Source organism: Nicotiana tabacum, chromosome 8, assembly GCF_000715075.1.
Source record: "Nicotiana tabacum cultivar K326 chromosome 8, ASM71507v2, whole genome shotgun sequence".
NCBI classification, from domain to species: Eukaryota; Viridiplantae; Streptophyta; class Magnoliopsida; order Solanales; family Solanaceae; genus Nicotiana; species Nicotiana tabacum.
The window spans coordinates 201,156,795-201,175,577 of record NC_134087.1 but is presented as its reverse complement, the minus strand read 5'-3'; the positions used below and the strand labels follow the sequence as shown (position 1 = coordinate 201,175,577).

Here is an 18,783-nt window from a genome sequence, read left to right as displayed (position 1 = left end):
TGTATTAGGGTAGGTTCCCTATAGCACACTCCTTTGGGTACGGCCCTTTCCCGGATCTTACGTAAACGCGGAATGTTTTGTTCATCGGACGTCCTTTTTATTTTAAAAAAAAATAATAATAAAACATTTAGTCGCTGTCTTTTAGGCTTTTAGCTTATGTACTCAACAGCCCTCCTACATGCATGTGTCCACCAGAATGCCTCCTCCATTCAGAACGAAGTCAAGCTGATACGTATAATATGCAAAGTTTAGACCCCCATTTGATAGCGCCTGGGAACGCCACCAAAAATAAAGATTGTTCGCATCTACTAAGATGCTCAAGATTGGATAATCTACTGTGGAGGATATAAGTCGTTTAAGAAGAGAGAATCGTTGATTCCTTATAGTCATCTATTTTATTTATCTTTTCAATCGTGACAACTCTTGTGCCCCCATGGAATTCATGCCAAATCTTATATGGCCTCTCATTCTTTTTTTATAAGCTCAGTGGGTGTGTTTTCAACAAAATCAAGAGCTCCATGTAGACGCACAAATGTCCACAAATATAGATAACGGCTCTCGGACATGGATAATTCATTTGCTTTAACATACCCGTTTTAACAGTATTTTTCGTGGATTATATAAATTGTACAAATAAATTTATCAAATACTGAAATCAACCTTAATTCAGAAATATCAGCCAACACATAGATACCATGTTATTATACAATTACATAATAATGAAGCAATAATGATAACAATAATAATAGGACAGTACTCGTACAGTTAATTTCACCAGTTTTTAAGGCCTAGGAAGACCAGCAACGAGTAGATACTGAACTCATAATACATACTACTATATATTTGTGCCATCAAAGGGAACTTGCTGTAAGGCGACTCCAAGCAGAAATCTCTGCATAAAAACAAGAGCCTTCAACCCTCTCAGACAGCATGTAAATGTAGAAAAACAGAAAGACTATTGGGAAAAAAAAAGATAGATATAAGTTCTTTGCACTTTGGACTGTTGGACTAGCACAAAGAGCATGTTTAACAGTCAGTAGCGTTAAGATTGAACCTTTGTCCTCTCTGCTAGGTTCGTAGACGACTTCTTGTTCACTTTGCAGATATAGCATACATGAGGGATGCAAGTCATATGATGTAATCAGACCATTCAGAAATGAAAGATGTATGATCCATACTCTCTCCGGGACATTCCTCATGCTTAGTTGGTTGTTCCTTCCCTCCAACCAACCTTGCTGGATTCCCAACTGCAGTTGTCCGTGGTGGCACGTCAATCAATACCACTGATCCAGCGCCAATCTTGGCCCCCTCACCAATCCTCACGTTGCCCAATATTGTGGCACCTGCACCTATGAGCACACCATCCCCAATCTTAGGGTGCCGGTCACCACCAATCTTACCAGTCCCTCCTAAGGTTACATGGTGAAGAATTGACACGTTGTTTCCAATAACTGCAGTCTCGCCAACCACCACTCCTGTTGCATGATCAAAGAGGATACCTTTACCGATCTTGGCAGCTGGATGAATGTCAACAGCAAAAACATCAGAGATTCGGGATTGAAGTGCCAGAGCAAGTGGCCTTCGGGATTGAGTCCAAAGCTTGTGGGCTACTCGATGTGCCTGAAGAATATAAAACTACCTTGTTAATAGTTCCTACCTACCACATGGCTCAAGAAAGGGGAGAAACACATGCCTATCAATCAATATTATATTTCCAGAAGATGCCAACGACTACTAATTTTGGCCAAAAAAAAAGAAGAATATATCTGATTGTTTGTTAACCAAACGAAACGTTTACTTTTCCCTCTTCAGCTTAGAATATGATTTTGATCAAGAAGCTTAGAATATGATGAACTGCCCAAAGTGTTAATTAGCCAAGTATATCTCGTAGTCAGCGAGAGCCAAATCCGCAAATAGTGGTATAGAACAATGTGTACTAGAAAAGTTAAAAAGTAAAGGATAAAAAGCGTATATCCATCTGAATCTACATACACATGAACATTAATCTTTTGTTTCTGGGGTGTTTGCCAGTGAAGACCTCCCTCCTATCTGAAAACCTTCCCTTTTTGTAATTCCTCTTTACCACTATCACACTGTGTACCAGCCACAAACTAGTGATAAAACAACGTCCATATTAATGGAGATGATAACCCACAATACGTTGACAGAGGAGTACAACCTAATCCTATACTCTAAATCCTCTCTCTTTATAATGTTATTGAGCTTATTTGAGCTCTCAAGCTTGTAGAAGAATTTGGCCACATTCCATGGGCTATACACTTCACTGCGACAACACTCTTTCCCCATTTTAATCCATTGAACAAGACCAACTTCCCCTACTTTATGAATACCTCAAATGAAAGATCGAATTGTTGTCTTTCGATCTAATCTAAGCTTGGGTGCAGAGTTACACAGTACCTATATCGGTGGAAAGATACAAGTCCATTAGTATAGTTGAGGAGTGTACAATGAAACAAGAAGACAAGGGTTCGATTGTTGTAAGGAACAGGTACTTATTCCCATCCGCTTTTAGTTAGTGCTCATTGATAGCTCACTGGTTCGGAAACCACTGCCATTAGTTAAGGAAAAGAGATCGTCTCTTCCCATCATCTTGCTAATGTAACCGCTTGACAAATATGCCTTGTTCTTTTCATACAGAACAATATGCCTATTGTTATAACATAGTAGTACATTAGCAAGGTATGAACAAGGTAAGATCCCAAAACTTAAAAAGTTTCAAATATTACTCTCACATTCAAGTAGATACACCTTCTCACATCCTAAATCAATTTTTTAACCAGTATTAACTTCTCAAGGCCAGTCTATTAGAAGATTGAGACTTCACTTTACAGGCTCCTCCAACAACTTCAACCTCAAATTTCACATAATGCATCTCAACTTCGAAATTTCCCGACAAACCATCTTTTCTTATTCAAAAGTCCTCATCTTTCCAAAAATTTCACAAAATTCCCCATCTTTAATAAAGAGACAATTTTACAAAATCACTATAATGTAGTAAAATTTTCATATTCCCTCCAAGAGAATGATGCCTTCAAAATTTGGTAACAGATTATTAACTTAAACTTTCCATTTTACCCTTAATACAAGTTTTTATATTCTCACAAATGTTTGGTATTTCCAACATTATAAGTTTCAAGTCATAAAACTCTTATTACTTGTTTCTTAAACTTACTGTCTAGTCAAATTTTGACTCATAAATTGGAGTATAATGCATCTCCACTTCCAAATCCCCCAAAAATTCATCTTTTCTTACTCAAAAGTCCCTCTCTTTCCAGAAAACTTCCACAAAAGTCCCAATCTTTCTTGAAGAGCCAAATTTACAGCATCATAATTCATATATAAAATCCATAAGGTGAAAAAGTAATTACTGACCTGACAAGCAAGGAAACCTTTGTAGTTAAGCAAACAATGAGAGAATGAAACACAAGCAGGGTCCCGGTAACGAGCAGCGAGTAGGTCAGCGGAAGCGGCGGCGCGTAGCTCAGGTTCATTAGAGAAAGTATTGAGAAACAGATCATAAAGGAGTGTGGATAAGAGCGTGGAAGAACAAAGCTTGTTTCCCAAATGGAAAGAGAGCGAACGTTCAAGCGAAGAGTGAGAGAGTATAGTTGAGTATAAGTAGCTGGCTAATGCCGGCTCGGCTTCGGCGTCGCGCCGAGCTTCGGCTTTGATTTGTGTCCATAGCCATGTGGATTCTTCCGCCGTGTCTGTCGGTGGATGTGGTGTCGCCGGTGTGGCATTGCGGTATTCTCCGGCTGGCATATCGGATAACGTCGGCGTTTAATGAAGTTTTTGCAGCGGAGTTAGTGAGATTTTTTACCCTTTTTGGAGGAGCATTTATATGGAAAGATAGAGAAGATGACACGTGGGGAGATTCTGACCGGCCAACTTTCTAGAAGTTTGATAAAAATATAAACAATTTTCTTGTGGTAATTGATTTTTTAATTGAAATTTAACATGTTACTCTACCTAATATTACATAGGAGAGAGTTTTGGAGCATAGATAAAATTGTCTTTGTAAAATCTAATTAATGGATTCGAGCTATAGAAGTAGTCATATTAACGTAATGTTTTGGGAGGATATAAAAATATTTTTATATTCTTTGGGAGGAGACTCTTTTCCTACGTGAATACTTAATGTTTTGTACATCGAACTATTCTTTTAATCTACGTAATATTATCTATTTATATTTAAAAATAATTTGATATTATACTTCTTACCTGCGGTAACACCAAATATATAAAAATATTTTTAAATAATAATACCACAAGATATACCTTAAAGAGTCATAAAGACGTAATTTTATTTGCTTATTTTATGATGATTTATAGTTATACAATGTAAATATTTATGGCTTATTTTTAATTAAAACTTTCAAAACTATTTATTTTATTTTTATTTATAGTGCATCACATAACTGATATTAATAAATTATTTTTAATCAGTATTTAGCGACTCATAAAAGAAGTAATTTGATTGTGTAATTTTCTTTTCATAGAACTTAAACACAAAGAATAAAACAATTAGGTGGCACCTACACCTAAAACGTAAACGAATTAAATTGACTGCAAGTTGGAGGTCTAGTCGTTTGTAGGTCTTGACTCTTGAATTTCTACTGCAAGTTACGTGTTGCAATGATTTAGGTTGACAAGTAAATTTCAAAGTTTAATAGTTCTTGCAGCGTCGATATTTAAAAAAGTGAATAAATGAATGATCATTATAATATCGTATTAAAAAAAATTGCAGAGGAGGATGAATAGTTTTTAAAAATTAGAATTTCAAGTATGCTGAAATTATTCTTTACGCACTTTTAATCCTGCTCCTCTGGTTTTCAGTTTGGTTTTAAATTATACTGCCTACATCAATTTTTTCATAAAAATAAAACTTTAAAAACTTAAAAGCATGCAGCATTCTATACAAAATTGAGTATTGATCCCTCAACCTCTCCTAAATGAAAGAAGCGCTTGACCAATGAACTAGTCAAATGTGTTTGTTCACCAAGGTTATTTTAGAAATATATTCAAATAGGATATTGTTGCATGTAATTTATATGTATTTTTATGAAATTTTCCGGCGAAGTCGCTTCACACCAGGTAGATCCGCCCTGCGTACCGTTAATTTTAATTAATCGCGACTTCAATATTAATATTGAGTACCAAATTAAAAAAAAAAGGATCATGACGATTCATCAAATTAAAGTTCTAGCACGATTGGTTTTCTCAATTTAAAAAAAAATACAATCAGACACTAGTTGTCTCATTAAATCACAATTCAATTTGTAGTTTTTAGGTGAATTTTCTTTTACTTTTCTTTAATTTAATTAAAGAAAAAGAACTTGAGCCGTCCATGTAAAAAGTTATCAATATAGTCAAATTTGTTAAAAAATGAGAGCAAAATAGAACAATATAGTAATATTGACAAGATGGATAGGCAAAGAATGTAGAAGTTATCTTATTCAAATGTATTTCTTGTGTGTCCTTCATAAGATAAAGAATACCCTATTTATAGGATATAAGATACATGAAAGGTTACAAAAATACACCTAAAGGTTACAAATATTAAGTGATGAATTAACTAAATACATGAACTCAAATAGTTCATGGAATAGGGATGTCTAGGAGTATTCAATAGACATCCACTTTAATATATTCATAACACTCCCCCTTGGATGTCCATCTAAAAGATAATGTATCTCGTTAAAACCTTACTAAAAAAATCCAATGAAAAAAAAGTCCAGTGAAGGAAAAAGAGTACACACATCTTGTAATACGCATTGAGTGATGTCTCATTAAAAACCTTATCAGGAAAACCTACTTGGGACAAAACCTTGGTTAAGAGAAAAAGAGTACAACGTGTACTATACTCCTCCTGATAAAAACTTTATTTGATATCTCGGAGACGATGCATTACAATCTTATATCTCAGCTTGTCAAATATTAATGTTGGTAATGCCTTAATGAATAAATCTACCAGATTATCACTTGAACAGATTTGTTGAACATCTATCTCACCATTTTATTGAAGATCATGCGTGAAAAAAAACTTTGGTGAAATGTGCTTTGTTCTCTCTCCTTTGATATATCCTCCTTTTAATTGAGTTATGCAAGCAACATTATCTTTACACAATATCATTGGAATCTTCGTATTTAAAGAAAGACCACACAGTTGTTGAATGTGTTGAGTCACTAATCTCAACCATACACATTCTCGACTAACTTCATGAATAGCTATTATCTCTGAATGATTGGAAGATGTAGCAACTAAAGTTTATTTTGTTAAACGCCATGAAATAGTTGTACCTCCACAAGTAAATAGATAGCCTGTTTGAGATCGGGCTTTATGTGGGTCAGACAAATAATATGCATCTGCATAACCAATCATTTGTGAATTGGATTCATAAGAATAAAATAATCTCATATCAATAGTCCCTCAGAGGTATCTAAAAATATGCTTAACACCATTCTAGTGTCTTATCGTTGGAAAGAAACTAAATCTTGCTAATAAACTTACTATAAAAGTTATATATGGTCAAGTATTATTTGCAAGATATATTAGTGCCCCAATTGCACTAAGATATAGAGTTTCATCACCAAAAAGCTCTCCATCATTTTCATAAGGTTGGAATGGATCTTTATTTATATCAAGTGATCTCACAACTATCGGGATACTTCAATGGATGTGCTTTATCCATATAAAAACGCTTTAGGATCTTTTCGGTATAAGTTGATTGATGGACAAAAATTACATCTTTCATATGCTCAATTTGTAGACCAAGACAAAATTTTGTCTTTCCAAGATTTTTCATTTCAAACTCTTTCTTCAAATAGTCTACTGCTTTTGGAAATTCCCCAGGAGTTCTAACGATATTTGGATCATCAACATACATAGCGATTATAACAAATTTAGATACAGACCTTCTTATAAATACACAAGGACAAATTGGATTATTCTTATACCCTTCTTTTAGTAAATACTCACTCAGGTGATTATACCACATTCGCCTTGATCGTTTCAATCCGTATAATAATTTTTGAAGCTCTATTGAACAAGTTTCCGAAAACTTTTATTAGTTTCAGGAACTTTAAGCCCTTCAGGGATTTTTATATAAATCATTGTCTAATGTGCCATACAAATAGGCTGTGACAATATCCATCAGACGCATATCATGTTTTCATGGACTGCCAAATTTATAAAATACCTGAAAGTGATTGCATCTACCACAGGAGAATATGTCTCCATATAATGAATGCTAGGTCTTTGCGAAAATTCTTATGCCAAAAGTCGTGCTTTATTTCTAACGACTTCATTTTTATCATTCCGTTTTCACACAAAAACCAATTTGTATCGAACTGGCTTTATTCCTTCAGGTGTTCGGACTACACGTCCGAATACTTCATGTTTTTCAATTGACACTAATTCTGTATGGATAGCGTCTTTTCATTTTGGCCAATCATTTCTCTGTCTACATTCATCGACAGATCTTAGTTCAAGATCCTCATCTTGTTGCATTATTTCAATCGCAACATTATAAGCAAAAATGTTGTCGACAATAATATTATTTCGGTTCCACCTTTTTCCCATAGAGACATAATGATATTAGGCTAGATTCATGTAGTTTGGCGACTATTTATGCCCCAACTTGACTATGCTTCACTGTTCTAGGATGGGTAAATAACGATAAATTGGCTTTAATTGTGAATTTCATGTTTTGCGGGAGCGAGTTGCGTTTATGAGGACTTAGAACAGTGTTTCAAGCTAAATTAAAGCAAGGGAAACCCCTCGGAGCTGAGTACGTGTGAAAGAAGAGGGAAAAGAAATGATAAAATGCTGACCAGTTTAGCGCGGCCATTAGCGCGCCCTTAGCGCGACTGCGCTAGCCCAGGAATTCGAGGCAGAATACTATGCTATATGCGCGGGCACGAGCGCGGCCGCGCTAATCCAGTTCGGAGCATATAATTTCTGGGGTGAACTTGGAAGTTCTGGGGTAATTCCACTTAACCTATAAGAGGTCCAGCTCGCCCAAAGGGAGACTATCAAGGTTTTTACAACTTAGTTGAAGGCAAAGAGAGGCAAGCGGCAAGGAGGATAATTCGACATCGAGTTCTACCTTTCTTCCTTTTGTATTTATCATTTATGATGAATTTTGTTGTTGTTAGTATGAATACGATTATGAGTAGCTAAATATTTAGTCTAGGGTTTTGAGGGAACCTGTTGAAGGATGAACTTCGTGTTATGTTAATATAATTTGCCCAGTTTAATCTCTATTTGTTCAACTACGTTCTTGTTGGAGTTAATTGATAGGATTCTCAATTAGTTGTGCTTATTTAGTATGCATTACTCGGGAGAGAGTGCATATTTAGGTAATTATTGAACAATACCCACTCCCAAAATATATGAGGAATCAATAACCGAGGGTTTAAAGGTGGGATTAGGGATAACGAAACCTTGGGTGCGATCTAAAGTGAGCTGTAATAGAAGCCAGCTAGCGTAACTCGGGAAAGTGCGTCTAGTAAATTATCGTAATTACTCGGAAGAGATTTACGGTAGTAAGAGTATCATGATCGATAGAGTCGATTAGGTAATTCTATGCGAAACATAATAGAATGAGATTCCATCAATAGGGGAAATCACAACCTTAGATTCTTCTCTTATTTGTTTACAACCCAGTCAGGTTAGCTTTTAGTTTACTTACTTTCATTCAGTTATAGTTAGTAAAAATATCACCAATTATTATTCAAAATATCTGAAAAATTGATTGTCACACCTCCTTTTTTATCACTCGAGGGGGAATATAAGGGAGTTTTTCCAATTAAAGTGACATTATTCGAAATGAGATTATTTATTTATTTTTTAGAGTCGCCACATGGAATAGTTTATTTGGTGTCCCAAGTCACCGGTTTATTTTGAAATCCCAAGTCGAGGAAATTTGACTTTATTTAAAAGTCTGCGAACCAGAAATTCTAGATAAGGAATTTTGTTAACCCGGGAGAAGGTATTAGGCATTCCAGGGTTCCGTGGTTCTAGCACGGTCGCTTAAACTATTAAACTGGCCTATTAGGTATTTTATGCATGTTTTAAAACGTATTGTGCATTTTAACTTTATAACCGCTTTTAATTATTTTAAACCGCTTTTTAGGATTTATGGAATTATTTCTTGAACAAGTTACGATTGTACACTTGCTGTTTTGGAACACACCGCAAACCACGCTACATGAAATGCACCCGTGATTCGCGACATATTTGTTTTATTAATATTCAAAGTTGTTATGATCGGGTCACATGAAATGCACACCCAATTTTGGGGATTAGGTATCACAACCATGTCACGGGAATCGTACTCATAGCCGTGATAATTTATTTAATTAACGCGCCTAAAGCAAGCTACGATATTCATGAGTTATTTTCCCAAACTACTTCAAGATTATTGCAATGCCAAATTTATGAACAAGATATTATTGGGGGAGTAAATAGGCTAGTTAACATGATATTACTTGGCTTAAATTCCTTATAGTTCAAGACCCACTTTATGGCCCATTCTTATTTTCTTGCCCAGAAAAAAACAACTCCAATTTTCATCTACCCAGTTTAAAGCATTTATTCAAGAACCAAGACTACATATATCACAATCGAAATAAAAACTAATTAAGACAATTTAAATGAAAACTAAGAGATGTTACTCAAATAACATAGAATCACAAATCAACCAATACGCGCACCAAGCTATCATAACACAACGAAATAAAAATAAAAATTAAGAAATTGACCTTTTATTGATGAACAAAGCTGAAAATTGCAAGTCAATCGGGCTAAACAAAGCAACAATCCTTGGACGAAACACCGAAATTACAAACCGAAACCTCGAATCGAAAGCCACGAACGGAAAACTTCTTTTCTTAATCTCACCAGAATTTCTTCTTTTTAAAACAATCTTTCTTCTTTCTTTTGAAAAAGTCTTTTCTTTACTCTTTTCAACGTTATTTTCCTTCTGATTCCTCTCAACTTCTCTCCTTCAGTTTTGTTATCTCTTTTTCCAAATATTCCTTCCCCTTTTTCTTTTCTTTTTCATTTCAATTTCCCCAATGAAGACGTCTTCACCGTAAAAGTAATGATTGGTGAAGAGAAATTTTGGAAAAGGAGAGGTCACAGATTTTGCAAATAGCTTTAATCCTACCTGGTCATTAATAACTACTTCACCTTTTAAAGTTATTATATGTAAGTCTAATTACATTTGAAAAACAAGGAATAGATCTAATACTGGATTACATATACAATAAAGGGCTAAAAACGGTGTATCTCAATGGAAGAAGCTGTCGATTTTTAGTCTAAGTCTAGTAATTGAAAACTTGGGGTAGAGTTTCTATAATTGGGTATTTTATATGGAGGTGGGAAAGGATAATGGCCATTGGATTAGAATGAAAATAGATGGCTATGATTAAATCTTGCACTTAAGTGGGCTAATGGGTTGGGAAGAATGGGCTAAGGGTAATTGGGTTGGACCATATCTTTTGGGTTTGAACTTAGGCTAAAAAGACCAAATAATACAATGTATCTATAAAAATGTAAAAATCACTCTAAATTAAAATAAACTAATATAAAACTAGATATTACGAGTGAAACTAATTTTTTTGTATTTTCAAATGTTATAATACTATAAATATAAATATACTAATTGACTTTAACCTAAAGATGAAAATATTTTTTTATTTTTTTTATGATAAAATAAAGTAAAGAGTCAAAACCATTTAAAATAACGATATTAAACCTAAACTAAATATTTACATGCTAAAATATGAAAAATTTTGGGGAGGGTAAAAAATCACATGTCTACAGTTGCCCCTCTTTGGAAATACGAAGTATTTTCAGACAAAGAACGACGAGACAGGTTTTTTGACCCGACCCTTATTTGGAGAGACCAAAAACTAAAAGAAAGGAGAATGTGACCGAGCCTGGTATCTGAGTTGCCTACATATCCTTGGCTATAAAGGAATCAGGTCACGTGTAGTTCAGAAGTGAATGAGGTGAGAGAGTACCGAGGTGGAGAGTCGATTGAGGTGTCATTCCATCCAGGTTCCGGTCCGCGATCCTATTATTACATCAAAATCAATAATAAAAAAAGACTAACTAAGTCTATCAGCTATGAGTTACAAGATTCTTACATATGAGTCTTTTGAAGCTTGATCTTGAGTCTTGGTTGGTTCTTCATGCGGACTCTGATCTGAATCTTGATGCTTGTTAGTTGTAGGTGTTGGTTCAAATTTCTTCAGCTTTTTTAGATCAAGACGGGACATGCAGAGCTTGTGACTTCAATTTTGTCTTGAGCAATTCATATCTTTCATCTGCTTCTGCATTTGGATTCACTTCCCTTTTTCTTTTCTTTTTTTATTCTGGATTGTGACTAACTTCTGTTGATCATCTCGGACTATTGATTCGCATTCTTGCCGCGAGCTTCTTTTGTTGCTGACTTGAATTGCATTCTGAAGTGAATTCCCTTATTCTCCAGGTAGCACCTGATTGCCAACATTTAAACTGTATTCCCTTGTTCTTCAGGTGGGCTCTTGATTGATGTCTTCCTTTGAACATTGTTGCTTTCCCTTTGTTCTCCAGGTGGGATCCTGATTTCCAACACTCATACTGCTTTTCCTTCGAAACTTGACTCGTTTTCCCTTTCTTCTCCAGGTGGGCTCCTGATTTCCAACACTAGAACTGTTTTCCCTTTGTTCTCTAGGTGGGCTCCTGATTACCAACATTTGAACTGTTTTTCCTTGAAACTTGAACTGCTTCCCTTTGTTCTCCAGGTGGGCTCCTGATTACCAACACTTGAATTGATTTCCCTTTGTTCACCAGGTGGGCTCCTGATTTCCAACACTTGAACTGCTTTCCCTTTGTTCTAGAGGTGGGCTGCTGATTTCCAACACTTGAACTACTTTCCCTTTGTTCTCCAGGTGGGCTCTTGATTTCCAACACTTGAACTGCTTTTCCCTTGAAACTTGAACCATTTTCCCTTGTTTTCTAGGTGGGCGCCTGATTACAACAAAACAGACAAAACAAAAGAAATTTTCTTGCCCCAGTTTGATATTGGGAACATCTGTGAGTGTTAATCGAATCCTGTTATCCAAAAGAGTTCTATGAATTTAAAAGTTAAATCTCATTATCCAGGAGGGTCCTGAAAACTAAAATTAAATCTCATCTTAAGAGTGAAAATATGAAAGCTAAATTCTATTTCCTAAAGGTAAAACTTACGCTAAATCTCATTATCTATGAGAGTCGTGGAAACTTAAAACTACATCTCACTATCCAGGAGGGTCCTGAAAAACTTTAAAATTAATTCTCATTATCCAAGAGGTTCCTGATTTCAGCCAACTAAAGATTGATAACTTAAGAAAATTAAAATTGACCCCCTTTTTTATTAAATCCAGACTTCCCTTTTCTCAAATTACCCTAGGAGAAAATTCGGCAGACTAGGTTTTCTATCTTAGGAGAAAGATTCATCAGACTAAGACATTTATCCAAGGAGAAAATTCATCAGACTAGGTCCTTTTTTTCTTTTTTCTTTTTTTTTGTTTTTGTTTTTGGTATCTTATGAAAAAGATTCATCCGACTAAGACGTTTATCCTAGGAGAAAATTCATCAGACTAGGTTTTCTATCTTAGGAGAAAGATTCATCAGACTAAGACTTTGATCTTAGGAGAAAGTTCATCAGACTAGGTCTCTTTTCTTCTTCTTACTTTTTTTCTTCCTTTTTTTTTGGTATGTTAAGAGAAAGATTCATCAGACTAAGATTTTTATCCTAAGAGAAAGTTCCTCAGACTAGGTCTTCTATCTTAGGAGAAAGATTCATCAGATTAAGATTTTGATCATAGGAGAAAATTCATCAGACTAGGTCTTCTATCTTAGGAGAAAAATTCATCAGACTGAGATTTATATCCTAGGAGAAAGTTCATCAAACTAAGTTTTCTATCTTAGGAGAAAGATTCATCAGACTAAGATTTTTATCCTAGAAGAAAATTCATCAGACTAGGTATTTTTCTGTTATCTTAAGAGAAAAATTCATCAGACTAAGATTTTGATCCTAGGAGAAAATTCATCAGTCTAGGTTTTCTATCTTAGGAGAAAAATTCATCAGACTAAAATTTTTATTGGGAGGAAAATCCATCAGACTAGGACTTTTTATCCTAGGAGGAAAAAATGTGAAGATCAATAGCAGGATTTTATGCACAATAGCAAGACAAATAAAGACAAAGATTTGAGAAACTTCCCTTTGTCGGCTCTTCCCTTCTTTTATTTTTCTTCTCTTTTTTCTTTCTTTTTCTTTTTTTTTCTTTTTCTTTTTATTTTTTTGAACCACTTTCCTTGCACTGATTTGTTCCTGTTTCAAACAAAGAAAACTTTGTCAGTTTTAAAAGGTGGTGCTCGGTTTGTGGCCTTGAGTTATGAGCAGCTTGGCTTTTGCTCGATCAGCCTGAGTCGGTCTCAAGAGACTTTTGTTCTGCACCAACTCTGATTGTTTCACACCCAGTACCATTTGTATTTGCAGCTCAAACAACCTTATCCCAACTGGAGATCTTTGCTTAGGTGACCTTTTCTGATATCTTGAATGACTTCCTGCTTTTTGAGCAATTTGTCTGTCAGAGAGAATCACCAGTTATCTTTCTTGCGCCAAGTAGTCTGACCAGAGTCTTTTGGGGAGCTTTTGCATGAATCCTCAAGGTATGTTGTCAGTAACAATTGAGTGTGCTGGCCAAATTTACTTTGTGCAACTAAAAAGCTGGTAGCAGATTTTGAAATCTTTTCTTGCTTGTTTTGAGAAAGACTGGCTTAAAGTGAAGGACACAATGATGCAAAGAAACAAGTTTTAACAAGAAATGCCCCTGTCGGAAGGACAGAAGGAAGAGTTCTTTTTTTTCTTTTTTCTTTTTCTTTTAATAACTAGCGTTAATGATCATGACATGCATTTTGGACTTAACGGCCGATCTACCAAACTAATCTGATCTTCCTTTTACCATTCTTATGACCTTTGAAGTCGGGCTTGTTTATGTCAATTCTTCGCATCAGCCTCATGACTCACTTTCGACAAGTAGTGCCTGAGGGGTTTTCACCAACAAGTCTCTCTCATTTATTCATATCTGCTTACCGTCGTCTTACAGTGCCCGTGAGGGTTTTCACTAATAAGACTCCCTCACTTTTCTTTTATTTTCTTTTTCTTTTGCTTTCTTGTGTGAGCAACTTGGTAGTGGTCTATGTAACGTGGAAACTGTTGCTTATTGCATGCATCTCTTGGCATTCTTGGAGGTTGATAAAGAGGTCTTTATTTGGAAGGTTTTTGGATATTGGCAGGAAGAAAGGACATTATGAAGGCTCAAAATAAAAAGGGGTTGTAGACTTACAACTCTTGGAATTGACTCTTTCAAATTGAAATAAAATCTTTGCCCCAGTTTCAGCTATTGGGGATTTTTTTTTTAAATTTTTTGAATTCTTATTTGGTTGGACCGAACCGTGAGGCTGTCTACGTATCCTTTTTTTTAAAGGAATCAGGTCGAACGTAATTCAAACATCTGACTAACTAATTTAATCTTTTTTTTTCTTTCTGTTTCTTTTTCTTTTCTTTTTTCTTTTTTTTTTCAAGTTGCCCCAGTTTCTCTTTTCTGAAGGCATGGAACGATGACAATTCTTTTTTTCTTCCTTTTTTCACTTAGAACTTTCTAAAAGTTGCCCCAGTTTGTACTCTTGGGGCGTTGACTTTTATAGTTATTTCATTTTTTTGCCTTTGGACTCTAAACTTGATTCCAAAAGAGGGTGGTCAAAAAAAATAACACAGGCTCAAAGGGGTGACAAATGGTATAAAGTGTTTGAATAGCAGAAAAAGGGCCTCCCAACCTCGAGAACGCCAAACATAGTATCTTTTCGTGATCATAGCATTAATGAACATGTCTGTCTTCTTGGTGTGTCGTGGTCACAAGACACTTTCCATCCCTTAGTGTCAAACTTTCCAACAAACTTCAATCGATTAAATATCCTCAAGCCCGATCTTCACAATGATTTGAAGGTGAATTTTACTCAACCTTAATTCCAAAGTATTTCAATCTTTTTTCATCCTCAAAAGTGTCTTTTCTCAGTTATCCAATTCAAGCTTAAATCAATTTTCTAAGATCTGGCCAAAAAGTCTGCATGCATGTTATATCACTAAAACTAGCGGGGAAGAAGCTAAGCACAGAATGATACGAAAGGACAAACTGTATTTTATTGAATAAGGATGGAAGGGTTTGACAACTAAACAAGCAACCTAAAATCAAGTTACAACCCTAAAATAACTCGGATAATGAAAATAGTAACAAAACAGACAAACATGACTCATACAAACAGGATAGAGGGATAGAAGGGTTTGACTCAATAAATCAAATAAAATCTGGATCACAACCCTGAAATAACCTAGATAACAGAAAAAACATCAAAACAAGCTACCAAGATTCCTCCCTAGTGAGGAGGGAATGACTTTTCAATTGCTAAGCTTGACATTTAGCCACAAATTTGCTCATCAGAATCACCATGACCTTCTCCAATTTCAGTCGGCAAGCTCCCGAGAGGATTTTCATACTCCATGTCACCAGGCATTTGCCCCACAAAGTGTGCATCATTATGTGTAGGTAAATGATTCTGTGTGATATTCTAGGTATCACTGTCTTGGATCACAATCAGTTTTTCCTGGATCATCCTTTCTATTTCTCTTTTCAAATCTCGATAGCTTTCAATATTGTACCCTTGGGCATTGAAATGGTATTCACACATTTTAGAAGGGTCAAAGCTTCTTGCACGTGGGTCTACATGATTTGGAGGAATGGGTGCAATCATGTCATGATACTTTAACTTCTCGAATAAGCTTGCATAGGACTCTCATGTTGGCGTAAAATTATCTTTCAACCTTTGTTCCCCTCTATACCACTGGCTTGGATGTGGGTTATAGGGCACCTGAAAATTTTGTGGAGGCTGGTAGAGATTTTGTGATGCTCGTGCTCGCCTTCTGGGGTGTTTTGGTGGCTGAACAACATACTGAGGTATAGCAACAGAGTATTGAGGGTTCTGAGATGGATAATACTGCTCAGGGGAGTCATGGAAAACCTGAGGAGGCTGCTCATACCTTCGAGATGTTCTCCTGGGACCTCTTCTCGACCCTAATGTCATCATGATTTCTTTAACCTTCTCATTCGTGTCACCAAAATTATCGGATTCAATCTGGACAACTTGAGTTGCGACTTTGAGAACTGCTTGACTTATAATTCAGCCTGTTTTAAGACCATTCTCAACCATTTTCCCCATTTTGATTGCTTCCAAGAAGGATTTACCCACAGCAGATATCATGTTTTGAAAATAATCTGGCTCTTGAGCCTGAAGAAAGGTAGTGATTAGCTCGTGGTCATCCATGGGTGTCTTAACTCTAGCTGCTTGTTTTCTCCATTTAATGGCATATTCCCTGAAACTTTCAGTTAGTTTCTTCTTCAGGTTTGAAAGGGAATTGCGGTTTGGGGCAATGTTAATGTTGTATTGGAACTGTTTGACAAAAGCATGTGTCATGTCATCCCAGATGTACCAGCAAGATGTGTATTGCTCCATAAACCATCCAGATGCTGCTCCCGTAAGGTTTTCCCCAAAATAAGCTATTAGCAATTCTTCATTCTCCTGCACCTCTTAGCTGATTGCAATACCTTTTCAGGTGGGCTATGGGGTCTCTATGTCCATCATACTTTTCAAATTTGGGGATTTTGAAACCAGGTGACAAGTGGATATCGGAAAACATACATAGATCCTTGAAGGCAATTCTCTTCTGACCTGCCAACCCCTGCATGATTTTCAACTATTATTCTAAACTTTTCACTCTTTGGGTCATTTTTCCTATGCTGACTTTCGGGCAAGCTTTCAATGTTTGCAGGAAAATCAAACAAGTACGAGTGGTACTCAGGGGAGTGGTACTGCTCTTGCTGGGTAGCAAATTGTGACTCATGATAAAGCTGTCTTTGGCCGTTGGCCCATGCTTGACACATTTTGGTCATTTGTTGTTTCAATATTCTATTTTCCTCAACTGCAGTAGACTCTTGTTGAACCCTCTGACCTTGAGTCTCTTGAGCACTTGTAACAACTTCGATGTCAGTTATCATTTTTCCTTGGATCTTGTGTTGGCCGCTTACCACAAACCAACCACCTCAAACTTTCATCACAATTAAAAACAAAACACACGTTAGAATGGACTCACTCAGTCCTTATTATTATCAACATTTTTTTACTTTTGTTTTTCTTTTTCTTTTTTATTTTTTTCATTTTTCTTTTTAATGGTTGATCGAACCTGATGTGGGTTTCCTACGTATCATGTGGGAACATGAATCAGATCTTGTGTAGTTCGGAAAGATTAGGAATAAAGCAAATAAACACACTTTTTTGGATTTTGAATTTTCTTTTCTTTTTTCCTTTTTTTGCCTTTTTTTTAGTTTTCGAAAGAAAGACTTATAAAGAAGAAAGAAAATACTTTTGATTTCGATTTTTATTTTTTGGAATTTCGAAAGAAAAACTTCTAAAGAAAAAAGAAAATATCTTTGGATTTTTGGACTTTTATGTTAAAATTATGAGAGAAAGACTTCTAAAGAAAATATTATTGAATCTTGAATTTTCTTTTCAATTTTTAAAAGAAAAACTATTAAAGAAGAATGATAATATTTTTGGATTTTTAGAAGAAATTAAAAGAAAATATTTTTGTTTTTTTTTTAAAAAATTGGGGTATTAAGAAAGACTTTTCTAAAGAAGGAAGTAAAGGAAAATATTTTTGAATTTTTAAAAGTTATGAAAATTGTGGGCCGGAACCGATGAGGTTTGCCTACGTATCTCACATCCGGTGCAAACCAGACCCGCGTAGTTCGCCCAGTTTTGACGGAACAGGAAAAACATGACTTATTTTGAAATGACTTTTTTTTTCTTTTTTTTCAAAATTTCGGTAGAGTTTTAGGATATTTCAAATACCTACCTCTCACTCTTTTTTTTTCTTTTTTTTTTATTTTCTTGTTTTTCCTCTCTTTTTTTTTTAATTTTCTTTCCCTATTCTAGAAGCCAGTCAACATGCAAGCCGAAACAGACTGATATGCAAGTAGCACGTAAGATGCATCAGGATGGTCTTTTAATTTGGGCACACCTGTCCTAGACGGACCCAACCCCTGTGTTGAGTCCCCAAAGTCAAATGCACGTGATGCAAACAAGCGTTCTTAGTAGGGATCCAGCATGAGGCTATGTTATTCTAGATTTAAAACCTGGGTGTATTGTTCTAGACTTGACTTACCCGAGCAGACAACTCGAGCCGGGGGGGAGGCAGCGTACCGGGAATACAAAAGCTTCACCAGCTTTGCAATTTGTCCGAACCTCATTCTAAAATTGGGATATGACTCTAACAGAAAAGAAGTCACACAAAGTGCATACTTCCCAGATGATTTAGAAGACTCAGAGAGAAGAAGGATTTCGTAACAATTTATATACAGTTCAAGCAAAATCAAAGGGATAAAAAGCGGCATTTAGCACATTAGGCTCAAATATGTAAAAATCAGATAACAAATAAAAGCCAATCATAACAGCTATTCTAAGCTCGAATTCTGAACCCTGAACCAGAGATTCTGGGTTCTTCTCCTCAGCAAAGATGCCAGAGCTGTCACACCTCCCTTTTTACCACCTGAGGGGGAATATAAGGAAGTTTTTCCAATTTAAAGTGACACTATTCGAAATAGGATTATTTA

The 18,783-nt window shown here is 35.6% G+C and overlaps 1 protein-coding gene across 2 annotated transcripts; it reads right to left on the bottom strand.

Moving 5' to 3' along the window:
- Positions 1 to 638: 638 nt before the first annotated feature.
- On the bottom strand, positions 639 to 3,843 carry LOC107791662 (serine acetyltransferase 5). Of its 2 annotated transcripts, XR_001649304.2 has the most exons (3): positions 3,394 to 3,843; positions 1,055 to 1,620; positions 639 to 892 (listed from the first exon to the last, which is right to left on the bottom strand). XR_001649304.2 is itself a non-coding variant. In XM_016613758.2 (2 exons), the coding sequence occupies exons 1-2, from the start codon at positions 3,781 to 3,783 to the stop codon at positions 1,129 to 1,131; spliced, it is 882 nt and encodes a 293-aa protein (XP_016469244.2). In that variant the 5' UTR covers positions 3,784 to 3,843; the 3' UTR covers positions 639 to 1,128. The 2 variants fall into 2 exon arrangements, 1 of the variants encoding a protein (XP_016469244.2); XM_016613758.2 differs by having other exon boundaries at positions 639 to 1,620.
- Between the last annotated feature and the right edge of the window lie 14,940 nt (positions 3,844 to 18,783).